At 38.0% G+C, this 19173-nt stretch overlaps 2 protein-coding genes across 3 annotated transcripts in view; one reads left to right on the top strand and one right to left on the bottom strand.

Moving 5' to 3' along the window:
- LOC121382956 (protein FAM204A-like) overlaps window positions 1-3507 on the top strand; it is a 70710-nt gene extending 67203 nt beyond the window's left edge. Inside the window, exon 7 of one of the 2 annotated variants that reach the window (XM_041512646.1) lies at window positions 3026-3507. In XM_041512646.1, coding sequence (XP_041368580.1) covers window positions 3026-3116 — 91 coding nt within the window. In that variant the 3' untranslated portion in view covers window positions 3117-3507. The remainder of the gene's footprint in view (window positions 1-3025) is intronic. The other variant, XM_041512645.1, reaches the window with a different exon arrangement.
- The window catches only part of LOC121382955, an 88237-nt gene that overhangs the window by 19036 nt on the left and 50028 nt on the right, over window positions 1-19173 (bottom strand). The window lies entirely within an intron of this gene.

Here is a 19173-nt window from a genome sequence, read left to right as displayed (position 1 = left end):
AGAGAGAGAGAGAGAGAGAGAGAGAGAGAGAGAGAGAGAGAGAGAGAGAGAGAGAGAGAGAGAGAGAGAGAGAGAGAGAGAGAGAGAGAGCTGGATGGAGAAGAAGTGAAAAGAACAACAACAACAAAAAGATAAAACGGAGAAAGTTAAGAAATTGTAATGTTCTCGCTCAACAAACTCATTTCAAATATGATACACTTCCGAGCTCAGTTATATTAGCACTTCCGGTAATAGTAACTAAACGATAATCGTTTGTATATAGCTATTGGTATTAATGCTATTAACATTACAGAAACTAAAAGAATAAACCAATATAACTATACAAGGTCACAGACTAGCAAGAAGAAGCAACAAAACCAGAAGTTCATTTTAATGTCTAAAAAATTACTAAAGGGTTGTGTTGCCACAATAGCTGCGACACTAATAGAACAAAACAACACGGTAAAATCCGACATTATCGAGAGTCCATTCATTCGCGTTTGTTGTTTCAGATGAACGTGTAGTCGGTTCCGCCTAATATGTCTTGCACACTGTATTCGCCCCGACTACTAGCCGCGGCTTTACCTGCCCGCCTCCTCATTAACGGCCTGACAGTAAGGGTTATTGATCACTGCAAGGTATGCTGTGGCAAATTACTACAAAGGTGTTAGAACACATCAAGATACTAGCGATACCTCCACGTTCTGCAGACCTGCACGAGAACAACTCGCGAAACCAATTCGTTCCACCAACTTTCCACGTGCCAGTATCAATGATACGAAGTGCTTAACTTAACAGACGATTGGTCTGTACAGTGGCTAAATATAGTGTGTGTGTGTGTGTGTGTGTGTGTGTGTGTGTGTGTGTGTGCGCGCATGTATTATATATATATATATATGTGTGTGTGTGTGTGTGTGTGTGCGCGCGTGCGTGCATGTGTGTGTATTTATGTGTTTTCGTATCTATTCTGTATTAAATGGTCTATCTTTAGTTCACACATTTCTGATCATTCTATTATTATTCTTGTTCCAGCCAGTGTACCACGACTGGCATATCAAAGGCCGTGGTATGTACTACCATGTCTGTGGGATAGTGCATATAAACGATTTCTTGCTGCTAATCGAAAAGAGTAGCTCATGAAGTGGCGACAGCAGGGTTCCTCTCTCAATGTATGTGTGGTTCGTAACCATATATCCGAACTCATATCTCCATAAATAAAATGTGTTGAATGCGTCGTTAAATAAAACATTTCCTTCATTCCTTCTATTATTATTGTTTTAAACATAACATTAATGACTTAGAAAACATTCGTAATGTGGATAATCATCCTAATGCTTAACACCAAGTTCTGTATTTAAAGACGGGTGTTACTACAATATTCATTTCGCGTGGTGTTGAAGTAGATTTGTCCAAAACGGCTATCGACAGAATGATTTGTTTAAAATCAACACATAGAACTGAATGTCATATCAACCACAAATGATACGTAAAACCATCAGTGTTTTGCCAACACAACTAGATAATATACATTATAAGGCAGCTCGCACCACCTACCGATGTATTAGTAGTACCAGGGCAGGTTTAATACTAAAATAAAAACGGAGTCTTTTAATATAAAATATCGTTAAAATGGTCTTAAAAATACAAACAGTTAATAAACGTTTGTAATGTTTTATGATGCCACTATATCCCATTGATTTATTAATCATCAGCTATTGGCTGTCAAATATGTGGTAGTGTTTGACACATTGTCTCAGATAAAGCCCACTACATGTTTCCATTAGCAGCAAGGGATATTGTAAATGCACTTTCCCCACACACAGAACAGCACACACCACTGCCATTGTTATACCAGTTCCGAGGCACTGGTTGAGACAATAAAAAAGTTAATGATGACGATGCTAATGATTATTATGATGATGACAATGACGAAGAAGAATCAACACAACTTCAGTACACATTTGTTGTCTAAACGAAGCGAGCATATATAACCATTTTCAGATTCCGACAAATGGATAAACAGGGGAAGTAATTTGAGAATGAGTCACTAAAAAGCGAAGTCTTGCAAAGTGTGCAGGAAACACTACAGTCGATTTATAACTCCACTTCTAAACACCGAGTGTGTAGAGTAAATCAGATGTACGCCCGTTGCACGTGCGAGAAAACACGCCTGGATTTCCAGTTGGATTTCAAATTGGGGCATAAAGTTGGTGAAAATGGTCAGCCTGCTGGCAGGGAATGTGAGTTACCGTAGACTGGTTCACACAAACACATCAAGGTGCGGTGGCGCCTTTAGCAGGTGCGGGGCTATCTGATGCAGCACTCTGTAAACACTCGCCATAAAACACCTCTCTACCTGAACGAAGTCTCAAGTGAGAGTTGCAGTCCGTGAAATATCGAACATACTTGTACTAATTCACAGCTGACTTTAATAAACGTTTTCTTTACTTAAACACTTAAACTAAAATTAAGTTGCGAAGGTTGAAAATATTCCAGCAGTAAAATATCCCCGTATGTTGTCCCTGTTCCAGCCTGTGCTCCACGACTGGTATATCGAAGGTCGTTAGTGATGGGCAGTAATGTGTACTTACACAGTGAAACCCCTCTAAAAAGAGACTATAAAAAATTTGTTATAGTTTTATCTAAATCAACATATACAGCGAAACCCCTCAAGACTAGACCCTCAGTAAACCAGTGTTCTCTCAAAACTGGACGTTTTGTATAGTCCCTTAAAAATATCGGTACAGAACATAACCTCTCTAAACTGGACATCCATTTAAACCAGACTTTTTATTTGGTCATGCCGTGGGTGTTCAATTAAGACGAGTTTCACTGTACATCTGTATATAATCATTGCCAACTTGTTTCGGTTATTATTATTATTTTATTATTATTATTATTAATTAATTTATTTATTTATTTATTTTTTATTTTATTATTTTTTTTGGGGGGAGGGGGGGGGGGGGGGTTCTCATTTTAGAAGTTTGTTAGCATAGCCCAGATTAAAAGACTACGTTTACAAATCTCTGATTTCTTTGTTTTCCAGCTGTGAGAGAAGTACACCGTGCCATTTGGCGCGTGCATCTTCCCGCCACAAGGAATCGTTCAGACACCAGTTCGCAGAAATTGCATACTAGCAGCATGCGATATTGAGAGGCTGTTTGGCCGGGAACAATCCCCACGTGTGTTTTTCCCGCTATTTCGCCTGACCTTTTGTCAAATAAACAGTGGAAATAGACATCTTCTTCCTTTAGCCATATAGTACATGGAAGCCAACTTTCATCGAAAGGTCTCGTGAAAAAATTAAATTGCTATAAACAATGCCAAATGTTTGATTCAAGAAATAACATTTGAGAGGATAATAAAATGTTATCAATGTAATTTGATAGTCATTTGTTGAGGCAATATGTACACAAACCACTGTTATTTCACAAAATACAACTTTTGACAGGTTAATAAATAAACTTCACCTTTCTGTAACATAGTTATTGTATGTAACATAAGTAAATAAGTAAAATGTCATATAAATACTATAACCGTTTCATGCTATAAAATGCAAGCACTAGACTTGGTTGACAAAGCATACTAGTATGTTATTTATATGGACATAACTAAATGCTATTCTCATCGTTTTTACTTTAGTACTCAAAAACGTCCAGTGGACAGTAAAAAAGATCATATTTTACCCCTCAAACATGTCTTCTTCCTCCCAAATATTTTTGGTAACATCCGCAGGGGTGGATCCAGCATTTTGTAAAGGGGGTCACACATTTCAGAAGAGGTCAAGATTGAGTTTGCCGAAGGCAGCGAGATCTGTACTGTGGAGGGAGGGGGTCCGAGGGCACAGTCCCAAACCAGGAATTAGAAGTCTAGTCAACATAATTTTGCTTTAAAATATAAACTATTCACAATCACAAGTTTTCGTGTTTTTACTGTGGAATGAACTCACACAACACACGGGGAGTCCTGGACACACTAAACGGATCAAACGGTTTGCACCGACCTGTAAGAGATTTATTGTTCTTTGAACTTTGTCGCGCGCGAGTCATGAGAAAATTTTAATGATCCCCCGCAAATCATACAGAAGTCAATTTCAAGCCTTTTAGTGATACTGTGCAGCTACACGGCTCTTTCGTTATTACAATTAAACTATATTTTCTCCTATTATTCTTACACAATGGCACACCAGACACCATTTAGCCGCAAGACGTCTCCGATGGCTCGAGTTCTGTGCTCGTGGAGATTTACACAGTTCCGACTGGACCAGCAGTAGCGCTCACACGAGCGCTAATACCCGTAAATATTATTTTTATTCACCAAATGTTTCATTATTCTACACTTCGCTCCTTGACGCGGCATCTTTATGAAGACTTTTAACCCGCCAGTAGATTAAATTCGTATTAGTACAAAGAACCTATTTGGTGAGTTTTAGCGCCACTGCGGGACGTGTTTGTGTTCCGAGGTTCCATTACCTTGTTTAAAACCTGACCAGTAAAACGCACCTGTCTCCACGTTTTATTCACAGACTTGATTTATTAATTATAACGAGGCATGAATAACCAACAGATACGGTTTTACATATTACGGCGAATTAAAAACCTATTATCGCTGTTCCAGATACGATCACATTGTAGTGTCTCGTTATAGATGTACCGCCTGAAGCTGGAAGAAATCGATGGCTGTCCAGGTCAAAAAACAAGAGGACCATAGGGTACAGAACACATCCTACAGTCTTGCCCCGTTTACAATGAAGCAAAGTTAAAGTACTGGGCCTAATTCACAAAGGTCTCTTAGGCTCTGCTAGACAACAAAGCATCCTCTTTGCAAGTCTTTTAGCATTGCACTGCGAGATCGCAAAGTTTAGTGAATTAGGCCCCTGGCCAAATGGAGCAAAACTCACTAATAAAGTTTGGAGCAACAAAGATCGCTTAAGGTGCTTCCGTCGCAGGATCGAACCACCTCGGTAGATCCATTCAAATTAGAGGGTTTTGTTTTTCGTTCCACCCAGTGAACCACAAATGGTCAAAGGGCGTGGTATGTGCTTTCATGTCCGTGGGAAAGTGCATATTATAAGGTATCCCTTGCTGTATTAGGAAAACTAAAACGGATTTCCTCTGATAACTACGTGTCGGAATTACCAAATGTTTAACATCGAATAGACTATGATTAATTAATCAATGTACTCAAGTGGTGTTGTTAAACAAAATAAACTTTAACTTTGATCCAGACAGCGGTATTTTTCAACACAACCGGACGCCAGATCTAAAACATGATTAACCGAGTAGCTTGAACGCCGAAGAAGTAGAAAGAAAGAAATGTTTTATTTAACGACGCACTCAACACATTTTATTTACGGTTATATAGCGTCAGACATATGGTTAAGGACCACACAGATTTTGAGTGGAAAACCCGCTGTCGCCACTACATGGGCTACTCTTTCCGAGTAGCAGCAAGGGATCTTTTATTTGCGCTTCCCACAGGCAGGATAGCACAAACCATGGCTTTTGTTGAACCAGTTATGGATCACTGGCCTGTGCAAGTGGTTTACACCTACCCATCGAGCTTGCGGAACACTCACTCAGGGTTTGGAGTCGGCATCTGGATTAAAAATTCCATGCCTCGACTGGGATCCGAACCCAGTACCTACCAGCCGGTAGACCGGTGGCCTAACCACGACGCCACCGAGGCCGGTCCGAAGAAGTAGATCCCGTAGTAAAGTGGGACTGGGGGATGGAAGTGGGAGCCATACTTTTTTTTTTTTTACTTAAGAATATTTAATTTTTGTTTTAAGGGAAATGGAATCAGGCCGTCAGACCCGGTGGAATTGTTTACTTTTATCAGTTTCTAATCATGCAAATTATTATAGTGTAAATCGATCGCTATATTCCATAAACAGGGGGAAGGGTGGGGTTGGAGTCCCACGACTGGTCCATCAAGTACAGTGGAAAATGCTGTCATGTTTGTGACAAAGAAGAAGTTTGTTTTGAGCACATTGATTAATTAATCATCGGCTATTGGATGTCAAACATTTGGTAATTATGACTAGTAGTCATCAGAGGAAACCCGCTACAATTTTCCTAATGCAGCAATGGATCTTTTATATGCACTTTCCCATAGACACGAAACACATATCACGGCCTTTGGCCAGCTGTGATGCACTGCTTGGAACGAGAAAACCCCCCAATCAGTTGAATGGATCCACTGAGGTGATTTCATCCTGCGACACAAGCACCTCAGGCGAGCACTCGATCGACTGAACTAAATCCCGCCACGTCATGTCTATGACAAAATTCATATAAAAGACCCCTTGCTGCTACTCAGTATGATTAACCTATGCAACTGCAGAGAGATCCCGCTGTCGTTATCACAAACAAGTGTTGGAATAACCATATTATGTCCTGTAACAAACAACAGCCCCAAGTTTAGTCAGCTAACGTTCGCGAACTATTTGATTGACTCTCGACGTGGACATTTCGTTTTCCGTGAAGCAGATAACTCAGGTTTGCGAACGTCTTTCTGCTTGGTCTGCCTGAACTCGGGCCTGTAGTTTGAAAAAAAAATGCAGAGGTGTCGTTACAACAAACATTCCTTTCCTTTAGTCTCCATGGCTGGTAACACCTGTGTTAATCACTTTGGAGAAACCGATTTGTAACCCGACAAGTGATAATAATTTAGATTAACCGTGCCTGCACTTTTATGTTTATAACACCCAGCAATAAACTGCTAACTTGTCTGTACAAGTAACACGCTAACGTCTTCCACACTGCGTTATGTCCGGTCGAACTGCCATTAGGCTGTAGGAACACTCGTACAACCGATTTAACGTCTCTACGTCTTTCAACTGGCCATTCCTGTATTCAAAGATGAAGTTACCGCGCGCATTGTGCAACTGATCGTATGACCTATTACGACTTGTTTTATAGGTATTATATAGGTTTCATGCGAGTTTAATAATAGATATAGATTGAAATCTTTAGGAAATTAGAACACGACGAGACATAAATAACAATGTCAATCCCCCCTCCCCATTCCCCCCCCCAAACAGCCCGCGTGAAATGACTTTTTTAAATGACTTTTTAAAAAGAGCATCATCCACAATATCCAAGATTAAATTGTAACCCCCCCCCCCCCAAAACAAATTCCTGGATCCGCCCATGATATTAATAATAGACGGCAGCCGAAATCAGGAAACCGGCTATAAGTGGCATCAAATGAGGACGTTTATTACGCAGGGTTTCCAACTGGTAAATGGTAGTATTTTATTGATATTACTAATAAGCTACATGTGCTTTGTACTTTTTAAGGCAATACGTGTACTATGTATTTGTAAAGCGCTCATTTTGCATTACAGATAAATTGATGTTATTGGAGCATTAAAATAATCACTAGTATGTCTTGGTATATTGGTATCATTGATGCATTTACCTTATTGTGACACCCAATAGCCGATATATTTTTGGTGGTGGGGTGTCGTTAAACATTGATTCATTAGTTAATTTTGGTACACTGGTATTCACTAAGCCTACCTATTAGAAGAAACACATCACGATTACGCTGTCCGTCGAGGCTTTAAAAATGATTTTACTAAAGAAAAAAACCCCAACCCTCCCCACCCCCAGAAATTCCTCTGAGCGCCTCCACTAGATTCGACCGTCAAACTGACACGTGCCAAAATATTCCTACTACTTTAGAAAACTTCATGTCTTGTGTGAGATCCGTTTTCTGTAACATATATCTGTTTTCCTAGTCACACTGGCATACGAAAGGAAGAAAAAACCCATCCTCCTCTTTGGATAATTATTCGACTAGATCGACTAACAAACGAGTTTGGAAAATCAATTAAGAGAAACGTCTCTTTCACGCCTCGTAGTTTTAGAGCCCCCGGAGTAGTTAACTGCGGCGAAAGGCTACTCTACATGCGCTTAATGATCTTTAAATTGCAATGCCTAGGAGAGAATTATTCTTGCAAATCTCGCACTCACTGGGCGAAACTAGCTGGCAAACAATCACTGGTTGACTTATACGAGAAAACATGGCGTATACGTCGGAAGCGTTCAGTTAAAGTCGTAAATCGCTTGATCGGCAGCTGGTTAAAATACTTTATTGGTATTCGGCAGCAATTACATGGCATACGAAAAAGATGTCCGTAAACCTAAAACATCCAAGGAGAGTTAATACGTGTCTAAATGGGGGAAGAACAGTGTGTGTGATGTATGGAGAAGGTGGCGATGGAAGCTTAACTATAGTCCTGTTCAATTGTTTAGACTAAGTTTTTTTTGCAAATGTTACGTTTAATTCCTATTCAGTACTTGTTTTCTTTACATACGCGTGAAAACAAACCCAAAACCCCGACATAATATATATACAATTCATCATCTAAAATGCACGAAGTTTACTTATTTCCATTTTACAAAAATCTCTATATGTTTTGAATACACGTTCTTTCTCCTATAAATAACTACGGCTATTTGCATAACAAAAGCATCACTCTATAGTGTGTTTCAAACTAATGTTCTTTTCCATCTTCCGAGCGGAATATATTGTAGTATTACCTATATTTAAGAAACAATTTGGAAACATAAGTCAATAAACAATTCAGGCGCGGATTCAGGCGGGTAGTCCAGGTGACACGCCCCTCTATTTTTTTCAAACAATATTATATTATAGAATACACACAAAAAAGAAAGCTTATCTCATCCACTTGTTCACAAGCAACAACGGGTTTTGGGCCCACGCTATTAAAAATCTTCTGGATCCGCACCTGCTGTGTCATTAATGTAATGTACTGATACCAACAATAAATAAGTTTGGGTGCTTGATGCGCGGTCGGTCTGTGATCGATCCCCGTCGGTAGGCCCATTGGACTATTTCTCGTTCCGGCCAGTGCAACACGACTGGTATATCAAAGGCCATGGTATGTACTACCCTGTCTTTGGGATGGTGCATATAAAAGATCCCTTGCTGCTAATCGAAAAGAGTAACCCATGAAGTGGCGACAGCAGGTTTCCTCTCTCAATATCTGTGTGGTCCTTAACCACATGTCTGACGCCATATAACCGTAAAAAAAATTGTGTTGAGTGTGTCGTTAAAATAAAACATGTCCTTCCTTTTAATGCCATGAAATATATTTGTCATTAATCTAAAAACCGATTTAATCGGTACACGTGTAAGGTGTGGTGTGGTACCTTATATTTAATCTGCCTGCAAGAATATTGAGGGTGGGAGTCACATGACATCTCAGTAATTTAATTGTCTTTATTAGGAAGCCTTATTTTTGTAAAATCCATTTTTGTTTTTAAAGTACCTTGTGCTGGTTTTAACGTCTTCTATACTGCATTGCATCTGAATACTAAATAAACGTGTATTAATGTATTGGGAATAGATATAGTATAATTTGCAAACATAATCAATGTCAGGTATTATGCGGCTACGTTTAGTGTGTAAATGTTTGAGGGTGCGCCACAAACTTTGACACGGAACTCTCTGAGTTGGTACAGTGCAACCCTATAAGGATGATCTAATTTTTTTTAAAAGGACTTCGTTGGGTCATGTAGCAGACGGTGTAAATGTACAATATATGTAGTGATCCTAACTGCATACGACATGGAAATCGGAGAAGAAAACCAGATCTAGTAAATAGGACGAGATAACATAAGGATGGAGAAGATTAAGAAGCGTAGACCTGCACGCGCTTCGACGGAAGTCGTGCTCCCATCACGACCGCGCTCGTAAACCACACATGTTTTCTTCTTCCGCATTTTTACAGTTAACCAAGCTGAACGTAAATCCCAATGAACCGAAAAAGAAAAGAAGACACCCCCCCCCCCCAAAAAAAAAAAAAAAAAAAAAGAGAGAAAAAAGAAAGAAAAAAGAAGGTAGAGACAAAAATTCTTTAATATGCTGGATTAAGAAAGATTATTCATTAAGGATAATTAGCACCCCCCAAAACACCCCCCCCCCCATAAGCCCCCGAACTCCACCCCAAACAAACCCACCACCACGACAAACAACTAAGGATGAAATATTTTAAAATATTTAATATTAATCATGTTTTCGAAAATGAGTGAAGGAATGAGATCTATTTCAGATTTCCCTTCGGTTCCCCTTCGTCTACAAGATGCAGTTAGGTGAAACAAATATGTATACTTGTTCACCTTCCATTCAGTATAGCTTATAGACCTATTTCTTGCTTCTTTGCACACGTATCACTTGCGGCCATAGTTATTTATTTAACATCTATGCTGCTTGGTTGAATAATCTGCAGAAACGCTGAAGAGTGTAGCTACTTGCAATGCTACCATTGTTATCCCGCGTCTGACCGTGTTAAAATACACTAGTAAGCAAACACTATTGCAAGAGATGTTAACAATAAAGACATCTCGCTGGATAAAAACCAGTTTATCATATGGCGTACAAAGACCTTAAAGGAGAAGACGGTCGAAAACCCTGCTGAAACCCCTATTGTGATAACAATATATTAAATATATACAACATAAAGAAAGGTAAATGTTTAATGGCCTAAAAGAATACAACTACCATGTTTGTTTTATAATCTCCATGGAAGTCGACCGTTTAAACTAGTGTGGTCTGTTTATCTGTTTCTATTATAACAATGTGGTATATGAGTAAATTTGGAATATGTTTAGCCTGTACTTCTACGTTTATGCACGGGTAGAATTTCCGATAAGATGAACCGTAACATAGTCTTAATATATACTTCTAAACTTTCAATAGAGATATCTGGAAACACAATACCGTGTAAAACAACAGCATATATTGTGTTTAGTGGATGACTTATCTAATTGTAGTCATGCATTACTATGGTGATGTAGATAACATCCAGACAGCATAATCTGATTAATGACGTTACACACATTTCAGATATGTACAAATTGTTTATCATGACATAGTGGGCGGGACGTACCCCCAGTGGTAAAGCGCTCGATTTGGGAACGATCCCCGTCAGTGGGCCCATTGGGCTATTTCTCGCTCCAGCCAGTGCACCACGACTGGTACACCAACTGCCGTGGTATGTGCTATCCTGTCTATGGGATGGTACATATAAAAAAATCCCTTGCTACTAATGAAATCATGTAGCGGGTTTCCTCTCTAAGACTACATGTCAAAATGACCAAATGTGCTCTACTAATGTCGATAAACAAAACAAACTTCTTATCATGACATATATTTGGTATATCTCTAGCGAATGTTGAGTAAACAATTTAATTCTGTAATTCAGGTCAAAGATATTACGTTTCTGAACATTTGCACCCGTCTGCTCTGTCTCGCTCTAGGAAGTTCCAAGATTAGTTCGTACTTTGTTGCGATGCTTTGAAAGTAGACATGCAATATGTATCTCCTATCTGAGTAGTATCAGAGTACAAAGCAACACGACATGCCCGCGCTAGGTGGCGCTGTACGTTAAAGGTGATCCACTCTCCGCCAGCTCGTCTGCTTCACATCACAAGTGTTTCTAGTAAACCACAGCAAGCGTTTCTCTTACGTACTCTACACTGCTCGGTTAATACACACCGAGGGGTAAATAATACACGCTTTAATGTGTTGTGTGTAACAAGAGCCTCTATATGTTTATGTTGTTTATTTATTATGAATTTAAGTTCTTTGTGCAAAAAACATATAGACAAAACTATTCTGTTATGCCTGGAAAGTGTCTATGTGTTTATGTTTGTTGTGATATCATATGGCGTGTGTGTGTGTGTGTGTGTGTATGTGTGTGTGTGTATGTGTGTGTGTGTGTGTGTGTGAGTGAGAGTATACGTGTGGTGTTGTGTGGTGTGGTGTGACATGGTGTGGTGTGCGTGTCTATGAGTTTTTTTGGTGTATATATGTATGGTGTCTATACGTGTCTGTGTGTATATTTGAGTGAAGGAAGGAAACGTTTTATTTAACGGCGCACTCAACACATTGTATTTACGGTTATATAGCGTCAGATATTTGTGTGAGTGCGTTTGTGTGTATAAAAATGGCAATATTCATGACTCACAGACTAACAAACTAAGTCAGATATTTTAAATTTTAATGTAGTTTATATATATATATATATATATATATATATATATATATATAGCTACACACATACATACATGCTAGCTAACATAAAATAACTTTATCTCTTCATCAATGTGTTAATTTTTAGAACAATCGTCACTTGGCCATCGCATGCTAGTACTCGATACTAGTGTTATTATTTAACATTGCAAGGAAAGCCTTAACCAGACGCTTTTTGTTTAGATGGAGATCTTCAAATTAATTTGGTGAATTAAGGTATTTTCAAGACAGACCAGGTAAGACAAAGACAAAGTGTTACAGTTTAAACGTATATTTACGAACACAGAGAATTTTGTTGAGGATAGGCCATTATTTGAATGGCAATACAATAAATACGTGTCAAATAGCGGACATTATCAGACGCGATTATTAAGCAGAAGACGCCATCACTAACCCATTGTCCAGCCAAGATAGCTGAGGTGTGTGCCCAGAACAGTATCTTTGAACCTTATTGGATATAAGCACGAAACTAGTATCAGTGAATAAATGAATGAATGAATGACGTCATCATGACAAAACTGCAGACGATGCTATCAGGCATGACGTATAATCGACTTTACCCACGTTGTAAGGATTCAGCCAAGCACTACAATATACACTGTCTACACGTGTTACAAGTTCACGGTTCCATCACTACGAACAACGCCTGTTTAGCGAACAATTACAGAATTATTAATGGTTCCGGTGACTGTCTTCACGGAAATTGATTTTTGTTCGCTGTTTTAATACATCGATTAACAAATATCACAACGTAACACATATGGATCTCTTTATGAAATTATAATATTAAAATTAGCAAGTTGCACGATTTCCATGAAGATATTTGTGGCTTTTTAGATTATCCACAATAAGGCACATTTGCAGGGTTGAAAATTAACATGAAAACCAAGGTCGCCAGCAGGGCCAGTTGAAGAAAAATCTTACTGGCCCTTCTCAAATTCAACTAGCCCTCCAATTATCACACTGGAATTTAACTGCACAGGTAAAATTAAAACTATAGTGGGTTTTTTGTTGAATAATAACCGTTTATGTTTAAAAAACGATGAATTGATGTTTAACATCATAATGAATAAAGTAAAAATTGATATAAAAACATGAAACCCATACCAACTAAAAAAGAAAAAGAAAAAGACCCCCCCCCCCCCCCCCCCATCAAATTAAACTCATTAAATCTCATTTCATTACAGGGTAAAATATAATGCAGTAGAAACAGACTAAATGTAGAACTGCGCGTGCTTTAGTACACTAGTCTGGGAGTGGCAGTCCTCTTTGTGGTGATGCAAGAGGTATGGAATAAACTTTGTGGTGATACAAGAGGGGTGAAATTCCCAGCAAGTAATTTCCTCGGGAGTAGCTGTTCTAGATAGAGATGCAAGGAATCGTCAACTCTTTTGCCAAATGCCCATTCGACTCTGCTTTGTGGAGATATATGGCCTTGGTCATGTATTATGGCTGTGCCATTCAGATTACCTTGGATGTTCCATCAGTTGCCGTAAAATTTCTATCACACACACACACACACAAAGAGTTAACTTATGCAGTTTGATGATAATTTGTAAATATTTTTTGCTTTAATTTGCACTGCACCCCCCCCCCCCCCCATTAAAACCTTATTTGAGACGGTATGGGTTTAATACCTAATAAATTAATATGTTTTATATGAATTTTATCTTTATTCATTATGTTGGCGCTGTCAAAATATAGAACCTGTACCAGTTCTTCTATTGCCAGACCTGTATTTCGCGTCAACATAGACGCGGTGTGCCTTCTCACATTCGATTCAGTATCAGTGTGTTTCTTTTAAAACTAGTACCATACTCACCAGACACTAAAATCGATAGTCGCCAAACGGACTACCTTTGTAAAATTCTTAATCGCCCTTAGCCAATAAAGGTCGCCACGGGCGACCGGGCGACTGCTAATTTTCAACCCTGCATTTGTTTAGATGTAATAAATGACCCTTTAATTTTCACACAAATACTAAGGTTTTCGTAAATGGTTTTGTTAGTGATAACAACGTTAATGCTTGGATTTGGCACGATTCCATTGATTAACAGCTACGTTAATATAAATACATAACACATATCTCATTTTCAAAGCAGAATAAAAACTATCATGTCAGCATCAATATGGTAACACATTCTGTCATCCTCAATAACGACTTCCACGTCCATACAGTAAAATAAACGCAAAGTTAAGTTCAGTTTAACTTTTGTTTTGGTGTTCCTATCCAATTAAGGCTCTAGCACGGTAATCGTGGCCACACAGCTCAGCTATCTGGCCATGACGGTGGTTAAGTGGTTTGTTGTTAGTGGTTCATGAGAGAGAAGTCGGCGAAGTGGACTTACACCTACCCACTGAGTCGTTACAACTCGCTGTGGGTGGCAACCGGTACCGGGTTGCTAACCCGTTATACCTACCAGCCTCACGTCCGATGACTTAACCACTACATCATCGAGGCCAAAGATGATATGGAAAAAGGTCATTCTTGTCTTCCTTTGTTCTGTTAAATATTAACAGATAAAAAACACATCGTCTCGAACACGTATGCATGGGGAGTGGCGCCACGTACGACAATTTGCCATTTACACCCAACTTGACTTTTTTTTTAAACAGAGATAACATTTCGCTGCTTGATAATGGATTATTAGCAGTATTTGTGGAGGATTCCCAGACACAGTTGAGGATCCTGGTGTTTCTCAATTACATACCACGTCGGCGTCTGGCCTGTGTGCCAGATTAAAGATGGCGTGGCCGTTCTTTAAAAGTGGAATTTATGGATTTCGTCCACGAACGCGGATCTATGACTGAATGTGAAATACTGAAACAATAAAATGTCTACCAAAAATAGTCCAAATATTCCAGTATGATAAGCATATCATTTGCTGCACCTTTTGGAAAAAGAAAAGAAAAAATGAAACCAAAAACAGGTGGTGAGCGTTTAGAATATCTACACCAATTCTTGGAAGCGTCTACAGTTTAAAGAATATTTTATTGCATAGATTGTTGACACAAGTGTCCATTTTCAACCTCCAAATATGAATATAACTAAATAAATAATATATTTTATTATAAGTCTCAATATAACAAGCCTTATAATAGGCTTTTGACTGTTGGCCAAACCCAAAAGCATTTATTTCGTATTTAATGGTATAAATATATGAGTCTTGCGGCTTTAGGATCCAGGGATACTCGTGACTGTAACAGTTCGTATCTCCTGTCACGCGATCGTCTTATCTTAACACACATCTTGGCATTGATTAGTATAACAAACACTCTTTGATAATGACTTAACATCCATAATCAACATACACATCATTGTCGCAAGACAATAAAACATACAACAACAGACGGCATTATCATAATGGAATTTATCAAAAGCAAGGAATATCTTTTCACTGCTCGATATATTATATATTAAAAATTTGCACCACAAGATAAATGTATTCAAAGATGCAAACTCACAACCATAACCACCCAAATGTGCAACAGGATTCGTTACTATTGTAGTGTGACAGAAATTAGTCTGCATGTTTATATGTCCAAATTTGCGCAAGGGATACACGAGTCGATTTCCGGAATGTAAAAATCTGTACGTCAGAATATGCATGTCGTCATATCGTCTGTTCATTTACCTGGCTAGACGGCCTCACATGGATTGTAGGTGGCGCTATAAATACATTTCCGTCTGCAATCTTCCGTTTTGTATTTGGTTTGGCTAACGCTTTACGACATTCTTGTCTGCGTCCCGGTAATACAGTACTGATCGTCAGTTATCCCACATTTAGCCGAGACGTAAACTAGTAGTGTGCAAGCCTCCACATCCATTTAATCGAAGTTCGAAAATCGGCAGTTAGGGCTGTCCCTGAAATATATCTTAGGGTTGGGGGTAAGGAAGCATGAGGGGATGGCGGATGAAAAATGTCCCCAGTACCCACAAAACATAGCAGGATTGATATTTGACATTATTTATAAAAAAATCTTACGCCATATAACCGTAAATAAAATGTGTTGAGTGCGTCGTTAAATAAAACATTTCCTTCCTTATTTATATAACTTTTAAAATCTATCATACCCACTTCCCTCTTTAGTCTAAAACAACCCATAATCAATATATTACCACTGCTATACGACCATTTCAGAATATTTATCTGAACAAGTTTTTTTTACATTAGTAATCAAAATTATGTCTTCTGTTAAATACACTGACTGACTTCAACATTTAACTATTGGAAAGATAGCTTGTATGCAATGCTGGATATAATAATAATAATAATAATAATAATAATAATAATAATAATAAAATGTTGTTTGTCTTCAGTAATCAAAGTATCAAAATATTACTGAAAGAGAATCTTTAGATTCCTAATGGGAGAAAATGTGTTTAATTCGAAGCAAGGAGAAGAAAACAAGGTACCACTAAAATAGTCTATTAATATTAAAAATGCAATATGCTAGAAATAAGACCAGTGCCTTCAACGTCGACAGATTGTAGATAAGATACCAGGAAAAACATTGTAATGTTTGTAACCGATTGATCATCGCTACGTTATCTTCAGTGTTATAAACTGATAATTAGCTCGCAAATGCTCATCTGTTTGCTCTATTTGTTGTTCATCAAACAATACTAACGTTCTTCAAAGGGATATTGTTTAACCATTGATCAGTCTTTTACAGAAGAAATAGATCTGGAACAGATATCGCGAAGCAAATACCAACTGTTATCAAGAACGTATCAATACAAGTTTTTTTTTTTAATTCATGGCTGTCCAATTGACAATTAAAAAACAATTGATTAGCTATTTGTCTACATTTGGAATATAATTTACTTCATTTTGGGAAGTTTTACGTACAAAAACGTTTCATGATACAATTTATATCAATATTGTGATATCTGGTGCATATAATTTTCCAAGGTGTAGTACAGATAAACGATTTAATCCATATTGTGGTGTTTTTTTATCACACTTCAGTGAGACGTGACTATAATTTCTACAGATAGGAAAACATACACCTTTACTGCTACCATCGATACACAGTATATATAATACACTTCTTTATCAATAAGGACGATAAATCAGACTTACACGATATACTCGCTGTCGGATAATATTATAGTTATCTATTTGTATCCATAGTTACATCTTCTCCATTGAAACTGCACCTATGAGGATTCATTCCGACTTTTATTTATGACCAACAACACGCCTTACAGCTTGGCCTGTCCATCTAGAGTTAGCGAAGGCCATGATAAACGTTTCTTTGTGCACTGGAGCACGTTAATGGGGTCGTAACTTGTAATTACTTCATTTAGATGAAAATCCCTATTCAGGTGTACGAAAGTGTCACAATCGTGAATATATATCGTCGTTTGAACTAAATACCTTTTAAACATAATCACGGGTAGTTATGTTTGTCGTTTTTATTGTATATACCTACACTACTGGGCTGTATTTACGTATAGGTAATATTGTATGTGTCGCTATTAAGGCGAGCATTTGGATACTAATATATTAATATATTAACAGATATATTAATGGAGGGCAATAACATTGGCGTATGTATGAATTAGAAAATTGTGTTTAGGAAAGAATAACGGTCAGTATTGCTACACAAATCACGTATCAACGTGCTTGCTATAAAATATTAAAATTACCACGTGATTAACAATAACAACAACACGCTGGATTTTGTAAGAATCATGGGAAAATTCACAACTCTTTTGGAGTTACGTCGTTTGCACAGTCACAAACCGCACAATCTCTAGTACGTTGAAAAGAACTTTGTTAAGAAGATCAGTTTGTTTTTGTTAGTCAAGGGCTGCAAATATATTATCCAGAATACGGTTCAAGTTCTAACTGCATGCCATTGACAGGGCTGCCATTAAACATTATAATACATTTTTAGGTATTTTCACAATGAATGCTCTGTTGCTAGTAGTGGTATAGGAGCGCCACGAAAGAGGCCGGGGAGGGGAGTGTATATGGGTCAAACTGTGATACACGAAACAATTATCTTATACATTCTAAGCCAGTCTTTCAAATGAAATAGTTGTATTATATCAGACACACGAAATCAAAATTGTCTGCACAGCTAACTAAAATGTGGTCAAAACAACATGAGTCCCGTTAAATAAAAATAAAATGCAGCGTAGATATTCACAAACCGTTTTAGAGAATATGTTTAATACTAGATTTGTTATGGATTAGAAACGTTTCGCTTTTAACATATTCTTACCATAACGATCATAATCATATAATGAGACACAAGGTATGAATTAAACAATATTTTAATGTCACGTGTTATAAACCCGTCACGTGGCAAGTATATTTTTACAATAATATATCAAGTGAACTGATAGTCAACTGTCAAAGCGCAAAATGCCGGAAGTGTGTATATGCACAAAAAGTGTGAAGTTTTCAAATGGTTACACAACGGGCGACTAACTCCATTATCATAGTGTATCTAAAGGGAGACAATGATGACAGAATTAACCCTGTCAACAGAGCCAAGGTCCCCGTGTTGTCCTGCAAACAGATGACCACTTGCTTTCTGTGGTCATTGCAGTCTCGGTGTTTACCGTGAAGGTTAAAGAAAGCAGATCGCGTAGGATGAATAGATGTCAAACTAAACTATGAGAACAATAAAACGAAGGTGACGACATTAATTAATTAGTATTAGACTATGATAAACCATAGGTTTAGATCATATTTTTAAAAAAGGTTTATTCTCACTCACACTCACTCACTCACTCACTCACACACTCACACACTCTCTCCTCTCTCTCTCTCTCTCTCTCTCTCTCTCTCTCTCTCTCTCTCTCTCTCTCTCTCTCTCTCTCTCTCTCTCTCTCTCTCTCCCTCCCACCACCTGTATCAGCCTGTCTCTGTTTCTGTCTGTGTCTGTCATACATACATACTGTATACATTCATAGATGCATAAACACATACATACAATATATTGATACATCAATACATATTTTAAATATAACTCGGTATGAGCTTAGAAAAGGAAATATTTTCGCCCAAAATACTGAGTTAATTCCTCGGGCTGTAATACCCAAAATTCCTTAATCCTATGATCTCTAAAATTCAATAACGCTCTAAGAAAAGAAAGCAAAAAGAA

Source organism: Gigantopelta aegis, chromosome 10 (assembly GCF_016097555.1).
Source record: "Gigantopelta aegis isolate Gae_Host chromosome 10, Gae_host_genome, whole genome shotgun sequence".
Taxonomy (NCBI): Eukaryota; Metazoa; Mollusca; class Gastropoda; order Neomphalida; family Peltospiridae; genus Gigantopelta; species Gigantopelta aegis.
Note: the sequence above shows the minus strand (reverse complement) of the source record. Positions and strands in the feature narration are given on the sequence as shown.